Source organism: Eleutherodactylus coqui, chromosome 10 (genome assembly GCF_035609145.1).
Source record: "Eleutherodactylus coqui strain aEleCoq1 chromosome 10, aEleCoq1.hap1, whole genome shotgun sequence".
In the NCBI taxonomy this organism is placed as follows: domain Eukaryota; kingdom Metazoa; phylum Chordata; class Amphibia; order Anura; family Eleutherodactylidae; genus Eleutherodactylus; species Eleutherodactylus coqui.
This window is the reverse complement of record NC_089846.1, coordinates 41522600-41538427: the sequence shown is the minus strand read 5'-3', so window position 1 is coordinate 41538427 and position 15828 is coordinate 41522600. Positions and strand designations below refer to the sequence as shown.

General features: G+C 43.6%; 1 protein-coding gene across 2 annotated transcripts in view; it reads left to right on the top strand.

The window, feature by feature from the left end:
* The window catches only part of LOC136580357 (inverted formin-2-like), a 79225-nt gene extending 63757 nt beyond the window's left edge, over nucleotides 1-15468 (top strand). For both annotated transcript variants that reach the window (XM_066580855.1, XM_066580856.1), the window contains 3 exons: nucleotides 1715-1838; nucleotides 2783-2947; nucleotides 10705-15468. In XM_066580855.1, coding sequence (XP_066436952.1) covers nucleotides 1715-1838; nucleotides 2783-2947; nucleotides 10705-13131 — 2716 coding nt within the window. In that variant the 3' untranslated portion in view covers nucleotides 13132-15468. The remainder of the gene's footprint in view (nucleotides 1-1714; nucleotides 1839-2782; nucleotides 2948-10704) is intronic.
* The last annotated feature ends 360 nt before the right edge of the window (nucleotides 15469-15828 follow it).

Below are 15828 nucleotides of genomic sequence, written 5' to 3'. Positions count from 1 at the left end.
AATATCTTCTGCTGGTTTTTCAAAGCCCTTGCACTGCTCTGTGTGGGTTTGTGCAGGCAGAGCACACGGTCACAGCTTGTGGCATTGTGCTCTGCAGCTCCCATAGTGATACATAGCCCGGAAATCTTCCGGGCTGTATCGCTATGAGTAGTGGAGCTCGTCACGGAACTTTTCCGGGCGTGCCACTCAAGGGGTTAATTCAGCGACAGCACACGTCGTTTTTTCACAAGTACTGATGGTCTGGGTCCGCATGAAAAACTCATCGCATGTCCTATTCCTGTCCGTGTCAAGTACGAATCAGGATGTGCAAATGCATGTCAATGTGCAGGCCGTCCGTATATAGGATAGTACACGGACGGATGCTCATGCATGTATGCAAGTATATCGGAGGCCTAAGAATGGTTTCACATCTGCGCCCGGGGTACTGCTTTCATCATTCAGGGAGCAGGAAAGGGGAATCCCTGCAGCCGAATGGCTCTGTCTCTGGATGGAACTGAACAACTCCAGACGGACCCCTTTGACTATAATGGAGTCTGTCTGCTTTCCATACAGCTGCCAGGCTTTTGGACGAAAAAAAAAAGGGCGTCATGCACTATTTTGAGCCGCACCTGTGACTGAACCTCCGACCGGACAGTGTCTCTTACTGAACCTCCGACCGGACAGTGTCTCTTAGGGCCCTTTCACAATGGGTGACTATTTCCACGTTCCGCAGCTAAGAATGCAGAAAATTCTGCACCAAAATTCACATGCATACATATGGGTAATGGGAGGGGACATCCGCAGCGGGAGATTTAGCTGTGTTTTGGGGTATAAACAGAGGGGCGTGATTTTGTCCCGATATGATCACAGCCACATAACGGGACGAAACAAAACCATTGATTTCAGTGGTTTTGTTTCCGCTATCCGGATTCTATCTCTCTCGAACGTAGTTAATACTGAGAAAGATCGTGCGGAACCTAATTTCCTGCTTTTTTTTCTCTCAAACTCATGCAGAATAGTGTGGAGTTTGAAAGGTAGAAAAAAAAGATTTTTCCCTTGTTCAGGCACAGCTAGCATTGTTCAGGTACCAGCATTGCAGTTGGGCCGTGTGTACCCATGTCATCGCCTAGCAACCGCGTGCGAAATACAAATATTTTTTTAAAAATCAGTACTGTGCATGACCGCCTGTGAGCCTCCACGGTCATCTCCATTACAGATAATGCAGGTATGTGGGGTGGCCGTCCGAAATCATAGCCGGATTCCGCTGCAGGATCCTGCATGCGGAATCCGACCTGGTCATTTGAAGACGGACAAATAAGGGATTTACAGAGGACGGTCTCAGCCATTCTAATGACCATGACAACTTTTCTTTACATGTCTCATCTTGGGTGATCTGCAAGAATAGTATGTCTTAAAAGAGAGCAAATAAGGGAGATGGAATAAAACCTCCACAGTGCCACCTATTGGAAAGCAGCATTCCTTCAAGCTAAAGTCAGACTCTTTATACAAGCCTTGTAACAATGACTGGGAATTAAAAGCAAAGCCAAACTCCATGTACAGACAGCTGTTACAGGGTATTTGCCCTTCATCAGTGTTAGAGGAGACCAGTAACATGCTTTACGGTTCTGATTTTTAGATTATGTTCTCTTAGAGGGTGAAAGTTATTGTTGCACTGTAATTCTACAAACACATTGGTTTATTGATGCGTCTGACCAGATCTCGCTTTTGCTTCTAGGTGGGCTGAAGATGGTTTGCTGGAAGAGTTCTACAGGCTGCGGTCTCGGATAACATCAATTCATCAGAAATTGGCTGCGCCGGAGCTCCAAGAGCTTAGAATACAGATGGCTGAGTTTCTAGAGGTGACTCCTTATGACTCTGAGATTTATATGAGAAACTGAAATGTGTGTGTGAGGGTTTATATACAACCTCACGTACACTGGGATAGGCTCTGCTCACAGCATAATGACCTTTATGACTTAGGCCCACGCACGGATTCCATCTGCTGAATCCCGCAGCGGAATCTAGCCGTGCCCGCAGACATGGACAGGAAAATACATTTTTTTAACCTGTCCAGATCCAGCGCGGGTCTCCTCCGTGCCATCCAGATCCCCTTTCTTCAGCACGGTGGATGTGTCCAGATGCACTGGCAATGTGCCGGATGCATGCGCAGTGCAATTTTAATATTTTTTTTTAATCTCCTGCTTTCCCGCGGATCCGCGGCACACCACCAGTGACAGCTGTGGCTGTGCCGTGGATCGGATGGCTTCAATTGACTTCAATGAAAGCCAACACGCGGGATCCGCAGAAAAATGGAGCCTGCTGCGATTTATTCCCACGCATGCGTTGCGCACGCTGGGAAAAAACAAATCACATCCGCATGCTCCAAATTCTTTTGCGGATGCTAATGCGTCCCTATGGGCGGCTAGAGGTGCGAATCTCCCACACATGAGACTCTCGTGGATTTTTTTATTAAAATCCACCTGTGGACATTGGGCCTTAGGCCAGATTCATACGGACATATTTGCAAAATTTGCGTGCGCAATACACAGTTAATCGAACACATTGATTTCAGTGGGTTTGTTCACATTTGTATATTTTCCAATGCATTTGGGTTGACTTCTATGGGTGCCGCATTATGGTGGTGTACAATTCAGAGGTTGCACAGAGCTATAAATACAGCCATGTACATTAGGCCTTAGTCTCATAGCCAGCTGATGTTCATTTCTTCATCATTTGTGGAATACATTGACGCTATGTAGAGATCGTTTGTATAGAGTGATGACAACCATATGTTCTTCACTAGTATGCCGTTCACCACTTGCGGGAGGTTCAGAAAGAAATAGATGCTCTGCAAGCCTCCAGACAGAATCTCTCGGAGTTTCTCTGCGAGTATGAAGACACGTTCCGCTTGGAGGAATGCTGCAAAGTATTCAGCTGCTTTTGTCAAAAATTCCAGCTGGCCATCAAGGTAAGTTAATGGAAAAACAACATCTGCTTATACTCCGCTGTGTGACCGGGAGGGATGGCGAATGTCATTCACGAAAATAAAATATCTGCTGTAGGGGAGCCATGCCAGTTTTATATCAGGCTCTAAACATCCCATATCTAGTTATAATCCCTCCAAATCCCAGTAAGTATTCCTTGTACAATCTACACTCATTGGCAAAAATAATAGTACCCCCTGATAACAGTGTCGGATTGCTGCAAAACTTGCCCTGCAGCTACGTCTCAGGCAGATATGTAAATGATTACAGTTGTGGTCGGATTAGACATTGGGTCTTGTCATCAGAGGCACTAAAGTGCTTCCCGCATTGCCCTATAAAAAGGCGGTCAGGTGTACTTTTGTACAGTGGACCTCTTGTTGAGAGACCGTTGACCACTAGACTCCTCTACAACGCACTTACACTTTTTTCCCAGTTAACAGACTTTGAGAGGGGCGCAACATTGGAGTGAGAGAAGCAGGATGGTCGTTTCGACCATGGTGCAGATTTTGACCCTATCTTATATCTCTAAGGGACCTTTCACACCGGATGGAATATTCCTCAACAGCATTGTGGCTTATGTCCCCCTGCGGAGCATTTGTGGATTTTGATGCTGAATTCAGGGGCGGCAAATTCTGCAACACTGTTGCAGAATATTCTGTCCTGTGTGAAAAGTCCCTAAAGTTCTTCCAGTGCTGGTTCAGTCTCAGGATCCAGTCTTCTATGCAGAAAACTGCATGGGAATGGAAACCAGGATGGACCCATAGGGTTCCATATGTGATATGCAGATAGGAGGTAGTATTTCCTAAGCTGATGACCAGCCCCCTGTGCTTGGTAGTTATGTTTCAGAGGTGGAAGAAAGGTAACAGCCCAAATACATACTTTTCTGCCTCCTTGTCTGTTTCTTTCTAGATAAGATAGCCAAAAATCATGGCAGCCAAAATAATTATGAACGTCCTTCAGTAGTCACAGTACTGCCCCTTTTCCGAATAGTCACACCAAGGCCTACCCACTTTTTCTGATAATCATGGCATGGTCTTCCTTTCTATTGGCAGAAATTCCATTTTGTTTTCCCCAAATAGTCATAGCAGGATCTTCCCCTATCCTCCCAATACTCCCAATATTGCACCTCCTGCACTTTGTACTCATTACCACCTTGCTCCGGTAACGCACACCCTAGTAAACCTTATGCAGGGTATCACTGGCAACTGCATGAGGCTTCCTGTTGCTGCATAATGGGTTTATTAAGACTACTTCAATTATCATAATGATACCTCTGAAATTCACTGACAATTTAGCAGATTCCATAGTGTAGCTGAATTTAGTAAGTCAAGGTGGTGCAAGGGTTAACCGTGAAGTAACTCACTTCCCCTTACTATCTAGTACTGATCATGGGAGACTGCTTCAACATAATCTGTTCTATCAGTAGTATCATTATATGCAATTAACACCTACAGGAAAAAAGATTCTCATAGATACAGGAAGCATGGGGTTTCTTTTAGTCATCCGTTGTTAATGTCATCTGGTTTATAAATAGGGATGGAGCCACAGAAAGATAAATTGCCATTTTCATGTGTTGTGTTAAAGTGAACCTCTGGTCCCGGGACAAAATTTGCAGTTGCAGTTCCACTTGCAAGTAACCTGTTCCTGGGGCTTCATACCACCAATACGGCCATGGTGTACCCATCACTACGTGCATCGGTAGTCTTAACAGTTCAAGCTGCCTCCTAACTGGCCAGTGCTGCTCATGTGAGCTGCATCGGCCAATCAGAGCAGTTTGTAATATCTACAACTCATAGAAACATGACTGTCTATTAGGCCATTAAAACATAACCTTTATTTCATGTATTAAACAAGAAATGTTAATGCACCCTAATAGACACTGTGTACCAGGGGTGCACAACCACTTCCAAGGGCTGCAAGGATATTCCCATCTGAAACATTTATGGTATATCGGAAGTATATGCCATAATGAATCCAAGTAAGTTCCACTTCCAGGACTCCTACCTGCTGGGAGAATTGGGGTCACCTCTCCTCCCAATCAGCACTCTAAAGAAGAGGAGACAATGCATGTGTCTCTCTTCGTTAAAGATGATGGATGTTGAGGTAACCGCTTGGCATTTCATAAGCCCTTTAACCCCTTAACGACCAGCCCATAGTCTTTTTACATCCTGCTCAAGTGGGCTTTATTCTCTGAGGACGTTAAAACACGTCTCCTGCAGAGAATAAAGCCCCGTGGGCTCTGGACGTGACAGCTCCATGCTGTCGGTGCCCGCAGGTAGCCGACAGCATGGAGCTGTCATCCTGGGCTGCGGGGACACCCCCCCCCCTTCCCGACATTGCGATGTATCATATCCAATGGATAGCGCCGATCGCAATAAAGTAAATAAAAGTTGTGAAAAAGTTAAAGATTCAGCTGCCCTGATGGATTGGATCCATCAGGGCAGCTGAAAGTACTTACCCAGCTTCCCCGATGTCTGCCGCGAAGAAAGGGTCCTCCGAGACCCGCGCGCCAGGCGAATGACGTCACGTGCATGCGCAGAAGAATGGGAGCCCCGGGGAGTTTAAAATCTCCTGGTTCCCGGCTCCTGAAGGTAGCCGGGAACCAGGGGATGTCCCCGTGGATAGCGGCGATCGCGAAAAGGTTTTAAAAAAAGGTAAAAATAAGGCTAATTTCACCTCCCCTCATGGATCGGATCCATGAGGGGAGGTGAAAATACTCACCCCTGGTCCTCAGCGGCGTCCCGGTCTTCCGGGACCTGAGTCCCCTTCTGCGCATGCGCGCCCGATGATTGACATCGGGCGCTAGCACAGAGAGGCTCAGGACCCGGGAAATTTAAAATCCCTCTGCTCCTGGCTGCCATGTGTAGCCCGGAGCAGAGGGATGTCACTGCAAAGATGATCACTGTTATCCAATGGATAGCAGTGATCATTTAAAGTAAAAAAGTAATTAAAAATAGAGTAAAAAAAGTTTTAAAAAAAGGTTAAAAAGTTAAAAAAAAAGTTTAAAATGCTTACATTTCATCTCCCCTCACGGATCATATCCGTGAGGGAGGATGAAATTACGTACCTAAGGCCCCCGGATTAATCCGCGGACCTCACCCCAGCTTCTGCGCGCCAAAGCGGGCCGCGGTGAGCGGTTCCTGATCACGTGTTCGCCGTCATCCAATGGATAATGGCGGTCACGTAAAAGTGAGAGGAGATGAAACTTTTTACCGGAGGCCTCCGTATTTGCACACCGACGCAATCCTCATCCGTGAACTTACCCGGATTCTACACATGTGACCAACGGCAAAATACCGGACACATGCGCAGGAGTCGGGGAGCCAAGGAAACGAAAAATCTCCTTTCTCTCGGCGACCGTTGGAGCCTGGAGCAGTGACGGGTGGCCTTGTTGAGCGGTCCCCGGTCATGTGATAAAAAGGTAGCGATCTAACATAGGTCGCTCTCACATGACCGGATAGAATTTACGGATTCCGCATGCATCTGATCCGCGGTAATACGCAGATCAATCGCATTGGATTACACAATTCCGCTCACATTAGCGGGTTGGAATTGTGTAATCCACTTGCAGAAAAGAGAACGCAGCAGGTTCTATTTTACCGCGGATATCCGCAGCATAGAGCCCATTGTGCTCCATAGTCGTGGATATACCCGCTGCCCATACGCAACTACGTTGTATACGGGCTTCGGGTACCCGCATCATCGCTAAGCGACGGCGCGGGAAATACAAACAAAAAAAGGTGTACTGCGCATGACCGCCCGTGTGAGTAGGCAGTTATGCGCAGTACATTACGCGTCCGTACGCAGGGTCACAGCCGGGCTCACAGCTGGGATCCGCTGCGGGCCTCCGCAAGCGGATTCCACCTACGTCCGTGTGAGCCCGGCGTTATTCAGACCGCTACCTGTGATAAGTATTTTACAAGAAGCCCCGGGAACGCTTGCCTTCCTGCAGTTCCAGGAGCAGCTTGTTGAGCGCCTTCTGTGTGAGACCGCTGCACCTCCGCAAGCTTACGAAGACTCACGGAACGCTACTTTTTACACCCCAGGGGGATACCGGTTTTATTGCCCCATGTGCCTAACCCAACCAGCCTCCGTAATTTCCCCTGTCTTCGGACATAAAACGCAGTTTAATATTTTACCTTTATCTAATATTTAGGGAATGCCAAAAAATGGGGATGGCGGGGGATTATTTTTAGGAAGTCAATTTTTTTTCCGTATAAGTGGGCAATGGGGCCTTGAATTTATTCAGTTGTGCCCTGAAATCCAACGGGCATTCCCTCCATTACAGGCCTTGCCATGTGTCCTGTAAGTAGATTAGGGCCACAATGGGTATGTTTCTGAACACGGGACAAACGGGGGTATCCATTTTGGGGTGAATGCCTTCATTCCTATGTACACTGTACAAAAAAAACCAGTTTTTAAATTGACAAAATTGCCGAAAAAATGAAAATCGTAATTTTTTCCTTCTGCTTTGCTTAGATTCATTCAAATACTGTGCGGTCACAATATGCAGTACACCCCTAGATGAATTCGTTAAGGGGTCTAGTTTTCAAAATGGGGTCATTTGTGGGGGTTCTCTATCGTTTTGGCCGCTCAATGGCTCTACAAGTGGGCAATGGGGCCTAGAATTTATTCCGTTGTACCCTGAAATCCAACGGGTGCTCCTTCCATTATAGGCCTAGCCATGTTTCCTTTAAGTAGATTAGGGCCACAATTGGTATATTTATGAACACAGGACAAACGGGGGTACCCATTTTGGGGTGAACCTCTTCATTCCTATGTACACTGTACAAAAAAACTTTTTGAATTGACACAATTGCCCAAAAAATTAAAATCATAATTTTTTCCATCTGCTTGGCTTAGATTCATTCAAAAACTGTGAAGTCAAAAAAGTCATCGTACCCCTAGATACATTCGTTAAGGGGTCTACTTTTCAAAATGGGGTCACTTGTGGGGGTTCTCCATCGTTTTGGTCACTCAATGGCACTACAAGTGGGCAATAGGGCCTAAATCTCCTTCAAGCAAAATTTCTGTTCCGAAAGCCACCGGTTGCTCCTTTCATTTTGGGCCCCATTGTGCTTCCAGACATAATACTAGGGCCACAATGGGTATGTTTCTGAGCACGGGACAAACAGGGGTATCCATTTTGGGGTGCAAATCCTCATTTTCATGTGTACTATAGAAAAAAGTCCTGTCTTTAAAATGACATATTTGCAAAAATATGAAATTTTAGTTTTTCTCCTCTAAATTGCATTGACTTCTAAAAAAAACTGTGGGGTTAAAATACTCATGACACCCCTCAGTGAATACGTTAAGGGTTGTAGTTTTTAAAATGGGGTCATTTGTGGGGGTATCTATCATTTTGACTCCTATGAGCCTTTCCAATCTTGGCTTGGTGTAGGAAAACAAAGTGTTCCTCAAAATGCTGAAAAGTAATGTTAAATTTGTACGTCTCCTAAATGGTTAAAAAAAAAATGAAAGTTTTTCCAATGTGCACCCAAAATAAACGGATGGAAATATAAATCTTAGCAAAAATTTCTATATTATGTTTGCAAATATTTGAGATATTGCAGTTGGAAATGTGAAAAAATGACGATTTTTTTCAAAATTTTACCGATTTTGCCGCTTTTAATAAATAAACACAAATTCTATCGGTCTTTTTTTTATGCCAAAATGAAGTACCACATGTGGCGAAAAAACAATGTCAGAATCGCTTGGATATACAAAACCTTTCTGGTGTTTTTCCATGTTAAAGTGACACGTGTCAGATTTGCAAAATTTGGCCTGGTCATTAAGGCGCAAACAGGCTTGGTCAGTAAGGGGTTAAACTACAATGGAGAGAGCTGCATTTACATACAATGCTTCTAACTCATATACTCATTTCTGGAGAGCCAAACGGGTCAAGAGACTTTATTCTCCTAATATATAGGGTACCTAGACATGGCTGCACAATGCACACTTAGTACTTGTACTAATATATAGCTACACAGTGCACCCTTTGTATTAGTCTGCTCCTGTTGCCCTGCTATATGCCTCTTCTCTTCACCCTGGAAACTACATGTGAGCAGCCACACATAGATATTTCTGTGTCGGATGATTGGGACCTCACAGAATGGCATTTTGGGCCACATGTTGTGCACCCCTGCTATACTCTAATCTCAGAGAGTTTATAGAGCACCTGCCCCGATAAGGGTGACGTCCACCTCTAGACATGCTGCTCTGCTCCTGATCTGTGGGTTTATCACAAACAAAGGCCTGTGTATACAAGTCTTTGCTGCAAATCTATCCAGAGGATGGATGAAAACTTGTAATTTCGTTTACTAACCCGAATAACCCTTTAAGCCTATTTACTTCAGACCAAATCCCTTTCAGAACATGGTGCCCAGTGAACAGTTCATTGCCCCAGGGACCCCTTCTTGAACACCTAGCAAACAGCTGATTTTGCCAGGGGAAGACATGGACCGCCAGTCATAAATCGCCATATTGTAATAAAAGGACACCTGAAAGTCCACCCAAATGGCAGCCAATCTATCAGAGTGGCTCTCCATTCTGGTTTTTGGGAGGTCACAAGCAGGGGGACCCCGATCTATTATGTTCATATGCCCTGATAGGGCATATGAACAGGGGTTGTGTTCTTCGCATAACCCTTTGTTAAAGAGGAATTTCTAGAATAAACTGTCATGTATATAAGTGAGTAATAACCTCATTTTAACTATGAAAGGTGTAATAAGTAACTATGGGCGCCCAATGCAAAAATTATAATAGGGCCGCACTCAACCATGACAACAGTGATGCCATGATAGAATAATGGACACAGTTATGTCACAGTAGTGAGCGTGCACATAGTGAAGTTACAGGACAGAGATAATATACACAGCGATGTCTTAGTACAGGAATAATGTACACAGTTATATTACAGTATAGGGATAATGCACACAGTGATGTTACAATAATAGGATAATGTGCACAGTTATGTGGCAATACGGGGATAATACACAGCATGATATCATAGCACAGGAATAACAGACATAAAAAAGTTCACTGTGTACATTATGACATCACAACATACGAATATAAACATATAATGACATTGCATACTGATATAACAACATAGAAATAAAGCATAGTGGTGTAAGGAAGGGATAATGCACACAGTGGAGTGAAGCATGGGACAATATAGTAATTAGAGATGAGCGAGCATACTCGCTAAGGGCAATTACTCGAGCGAGCATTGTCCTTAGCGATACCTGCCGCTCAGAAGAAAAGATTCGGGTGCCGGCGGGGGGCGGGGTAGAGCAGGGGGGAACGGAGGGGAGAGATCTCTCTCTCCCCCCGCTCCCCCCTGCTTCCCTCTACTCACTCCCGCAACTTACCGCTCACCAGCGCCGGCACCCGAATCTTTTCTTCCGAGCGGGCAGGTACTCGCTAAGAACAATACTCGCTCGAGTAATTGCCCTTAGCGAGTATGCTCGCTCATCTCTAATAGTAATACTTAAAACGGGGCCACAACATTTTTTATTGCTCATAGTCATCACTCATTGGACCTTATGTCAGGGTAAAGATGGCTCACCTCAGTTCTTGAGCCCCATAGCAGTTGCTGTGGCTATTACCCTGGTAGTTACACCCATGGTGAACATTATGTGACTTCTATCCTGCATTTTTCGCCAATTTTCAGCACAATGGGTTTAGTTTGATTTAGCTTGTGCAAGATCTTTAAAATGATATCCTGATTTCCATCTAGGAAAATAACCACCGGGAAGAAGAAGATCAAAGACAGAAAGAATGGGAGAAAAAAAGGTTACAGAAAAGACATTCAATGGCTACTTGTGGTGCACTAGAAGTTAGCCAGTCAAAAGATGAACTCGAATTTACACTGGAGAGGAACTTACGTAACACATGTAGGCCTTTGGGACGACGCGTGTGTAGAGTGCGTTCTTTAGGAAGGAACAGTACAAAGTCCTTTAGAACCTGTAATGACCAAGATGAAGACTTCCAAGAACAGTGTGACCAGAAGATTGCTAACCAAATGAGGAAGGTGTCTGAGCATGTTCTAAGGCAACAGATGGAGTATAAAAGTCAAAAGAGTGGCAATACTGATAAGAACAATACACTTTATCGAACATCTGTTGCAAAAAATGGTACTTCTTGCCAATCAGAAGCCAAAGATGACTTGAAGAAAGTCAGTTTGTTAATATCAAAGCAGAAAACTGAGATTCTCCAGTTGTCCCCTGAGACATATGGGTATCCTACTTCTGATCCTACTTCTGATCAACCACTTGGTCACGATAGGCCTAGACATTCAGACTCTGAGCAGCACATACTGGGTAATAGGACCCAGCTACAAGATATATCAGAGTTATTTGATAATTCACTACAGCAGTCTAATATAAAGTGCCAGGATAAGTTTTTTCCACCAACCGAGGAGTCTGATATGTTGAGTAAATCATTAGACTTTATAGAAGAGAGTTCAGCACAACCACTTGACAATCATTCAGTGGGCTATTTAATACTTGAATCAACACAACAATCAAAACCAGTAGATGGACAGGACATGCAAATATCATCACATCACTGTACAAGCTTTCCCCCCCAGGAATCAACATCCCATTGGGAACCCAAATGTACCAGCCAAATACTACTGAAGCCGATCATCGTACATTCTGATGTTGACAATGCCAGCCAGTCACAAACTCAGTTTAATCACGTCTGTCTTACAACTGAAACTCAACCAGACAACTTGAAAGCTCAGGTTTCCAATCCGTTAAAAGAAATGGACACACATGACAATGACCCCCAAATACTAGATCAGTCATGTTTCCCTAGACAAATGCTGTGTCTTTCTGCACATAAGACTTTTCCATTTTCCGAAGGTCTTGACAAACTTGACAATCAAGTACATGAAATGTATACAAAATCAGTTATGCAGTGTACATCTAAGTCTTCAATGCAGGCAGTAAGTAACTCTAAAGAAGTTTCAGAAAACAATCTAAGAAATGATAATTCCTTACAGATATTGGACCATAATGAATCCGAGAACCCTGGCCAATCATCTGACTTTCAGGGACTTATATTTTCCAAACAGACAAATGGACTTAACATTATGACAGAATCATCAAGTGCTCCTAAGACTTCCAAACCATTAAACCAAGTTACTTCTAAGACAACTAAACAAACTGTAAAATCTTTAGTCCGGAACACTAAACGCTCAGTAGCTGTTCCTGGCTCCCCGGTAACCAGTCCATCAATTCCAACAAGATTTGATGCATCCAATCAAAATCAAATAGTTAATAAATCTGAGACCCCCAAGCCTCGAAGATCCCAGTCTGGATATCTTATGTCAAAGATAAAGCCTGTAGAGCCATTATCGTTTAAACAATCCAACACAACTAAAGAAACAAATGATCATTTTCCGTCACCAAAAGAGAAGAATGTGGAACCATCAAATGAAACTTCAAGAGGGCCTCAATATATGGACTATAATGTGTATTCAAAGAGCGTTAAAGATGGTCATACTATGGTACAGAAAGAAAGTCATAGTCCTTGTTCTAAATGGAAAAGGGAATTAAGAAATACCTCAGAGAAGGCAAACGGTGTTAGGGCAGAACCCCTGCTAGAGAACAATGTAGGAAGTAACAAGAATAATTTGGATCACAGGAACGGAGATACCATCAAAAATTCTGTAGTAGGGAGAAATGGAAAAAGCATCCCAAAGAAATCAAAAACTAATGACTTGGGGATTAGAAGAGTCCCATTAACCAAAGACTTATTCATGGGGTCAGTGAGTACATCTGTCGTAAAACAACCTATTGTCACTCCTAAACACGTACAAAAAGAGAGCAAGACACCACTAAAAATAAGTCTAGTTACTGTTGGAGCAAGTAAGTCAACCCCAGGCAAAACTACGGGCACCGTCAAAGACAAGGAGGATTCACTTGTTAATAACAATGACTATGGCAAATCTGAGAACAGCGGGAGCCCCTCTATAACCTCTAAACATTGTGTTCCCTCTTCACTCAAGGGAGAGGCCATGACACCACAACCTTCACCTAAGAAATCTACTTCTGTAGCTCGAGTCACCATTAATGTCACGAAACATAGTGAGGTCAACACAACCCCTACACGGGGGACTAGAAATACATACTCGGATACCCACCCAATATGGAGGTGAAAAAATAGACTGAGAAATAAAATGCTGAAATGTCCATTACGGGATACTGCAGTACTGTGATGGGTGTGAACACACCAAGTTCAACTGAGGGGTGGGTGCAGGACACATGATATGCCGAAAGCTTAAAAGGAAAGTGTTAGAGCTTAAGGATGTACTGTCTTATATATAGTGGCGCAGAGATGCACTACATGACAGCATTCAGTAATTGTGACATCTTTACACTACTAGTGTGCTTTGTACTACATACAGCAGCATTATGAGAAACTAACGAAGAGGAAGAGATACTGATTTTGCATTGCTCGTTAGCAGCCTAACACTGCAACACAACACTAAGTCCTGTACGAAGACTGTAGTAGAAGGTACTCTCTAAAATGACTGTTTCTGAATGTGTGATTACTTAATGTATTATAAATTACATTGTTTCTTTGGAATATTATTTATTCACAATGATGTGTCCACATGAATGATATTTATTTTTTTATATTAGCAAAAAATGACTTTTTTTTGTCCATCTCTCATAATTGGGGTATGTTCTATCATACATCCCAGAGCGTGGAGTAGTACAGTTTTCAAAAACACATTTTCTAACAAACTCCTAGGTTTTTTTTTTAGACTGCACCATTCAGGCCAACTCTGGATCTGTCCCTGCTTTCGGCTAGGAAGCTGCATGGGGACAGAAACCAGGATGGAACCTGGATGGCACTGCAGGGGAGAATATGCAAAATGGTCTGTGTCTTACATAGTTTCCGCCCCATCAGTCTTTTATTCTAGACAGAAAAGTGTTGTCCTCTACGCTTGTCTATTCAGTTTAAAAGACTGACAGGAACAGGAAGTTTGTGGGATAGAAATTGAGAACGGCTCTGTCAAACATATTCTGCCCTACGGTGCTATCCAGGTTTCATCCCGGTTTTCATCCACATGCAGTTTTCTGCATGAAGGATGGAAATCAGTGTTGGATTCACAAAAAGGTAATGTGAAACCAGATAAAATTAAGATTCATTGTAGTGTTGAGTGAGAAGATGGAACTTCATAAAGTGAGAAGGTGGAACTTCATCTGAACATCAAAAAGATATTGAGAAGATGGGAATTCATAAAGTGAGAAGAAGGGACCTCCTCTGAGCATCAAGAAGACAAAGTTCATGACCACTGCCAACAGGGAAGTCCACGTAAAGGTCAACAACAAGGAAATCGAAGTGTTTAACAGGTGAGATAAAATGTTGATTAGCACTGAGGCATACAGCCATGCTGAGCATGGCCCCAATATGGAAATGCAAGGATGTCTCCATGACCATCAAACGAAGATTAATCACAGCTATCATCTTCCCAATTGCAATATATGGCTGTGAGATGTGGACATTGAGGATAGCAGACAGAAAAATGGACGCTTTCGAGCTGTGGTGTTGGAGAAAAATCCCCTGGACAGCTGGAGCCGCCAACAAAGCTGTCCTGGACCGTAACAATCCAGAGGTCTCGAGACAGAGCAAGATCTTGAGACAGAGACTGACTTACATTGGACACATGATGAGGGCGAATTCGATGGAAAAAGAGATGTTACTTGGAATGGTCAGTTGTAAAAGGAAAAAAGGAAGACAAAAGGCATGTTGGCTGGACACCATCAAGAGGGACACAGAAATGGACAGCAGACAATTGAAAGCAGCCGTAGAGAATAGAGAAGCATGGAGAGGACTGGCCTACAGAGTATCCAAGAGTCGAACACCACTTGCAGTGTGGCACCAATGTTTACCTTTCACCAATACGTTTGCCTATGTTTACTATGCACACCATTTGACTACAACCTTTTCTTACATAGCAATGGACATTCCAAGAGAATTAAGATGATTCTGTTTATGTTGATATTGCCACAAAGGATTGCTTTGTTGTATATAATATTTTGAAATCCTATTATCCTGTATCATGCTGCTTCATTGTGGATTATTTATGAAGGGGAATACTTTGGATTAGTTTATCTATTAGGCTACTTGCACATGATTGAGGTTTCTGTTCGACTTTTGGACAAAGTAATTGGTACGAAAATGGTCAAAGATTGCACCCATTCCTTTGAATGGATGCATGCACATGGGCTTTTTTACTCAGAAAGTCCAAGTAAAAAATTGTAGCATGTCCTCTTTTTTGTCCGTTTCCCAGACGAAAATAGCATGTGCACATGTGCAGGGTCCCATACATTGGACAACAAGCGGACGGGATATCCCTGTGCTGTTTGATCTGAGTTGAGGCTGAGAATCTCAGGCGTGACGCTTTTACAGTTTATGTGCAAGAAGCCTTACACTTATGATATTTGTAAAAATTTCTTTCAATAAAGTTTCCATCTTAAATAAAATATAGACATTGAAGTGTATGATGAGAAAATTCATATTCATTATCTTATGCATTACCTACTGTGCCAACCAATCAGTTTGACTTTGGGCTAAACCTAAGGGCATTGTCCTTACGGTTGCTTGGTATTCACCCTTTCACCTCTGTATAGGGATCTGGACTTTGCCACAGGGAGCCGAGCAGGCTGCTACCTCCTGGAGTAGTCCCGGTGTGGATGGCAGTTGACCCGCGGGGATCAGAGACACTGGTGAACAGTCTGAGCTATGAACAGGTCTGTACAGGCAGAGTGCAAATAGAAACCAGGAAATAGACCAGGAATCAGGGCAGACACTAAAGTCAGGAGCAGAAGGTCTTATCTGGGTG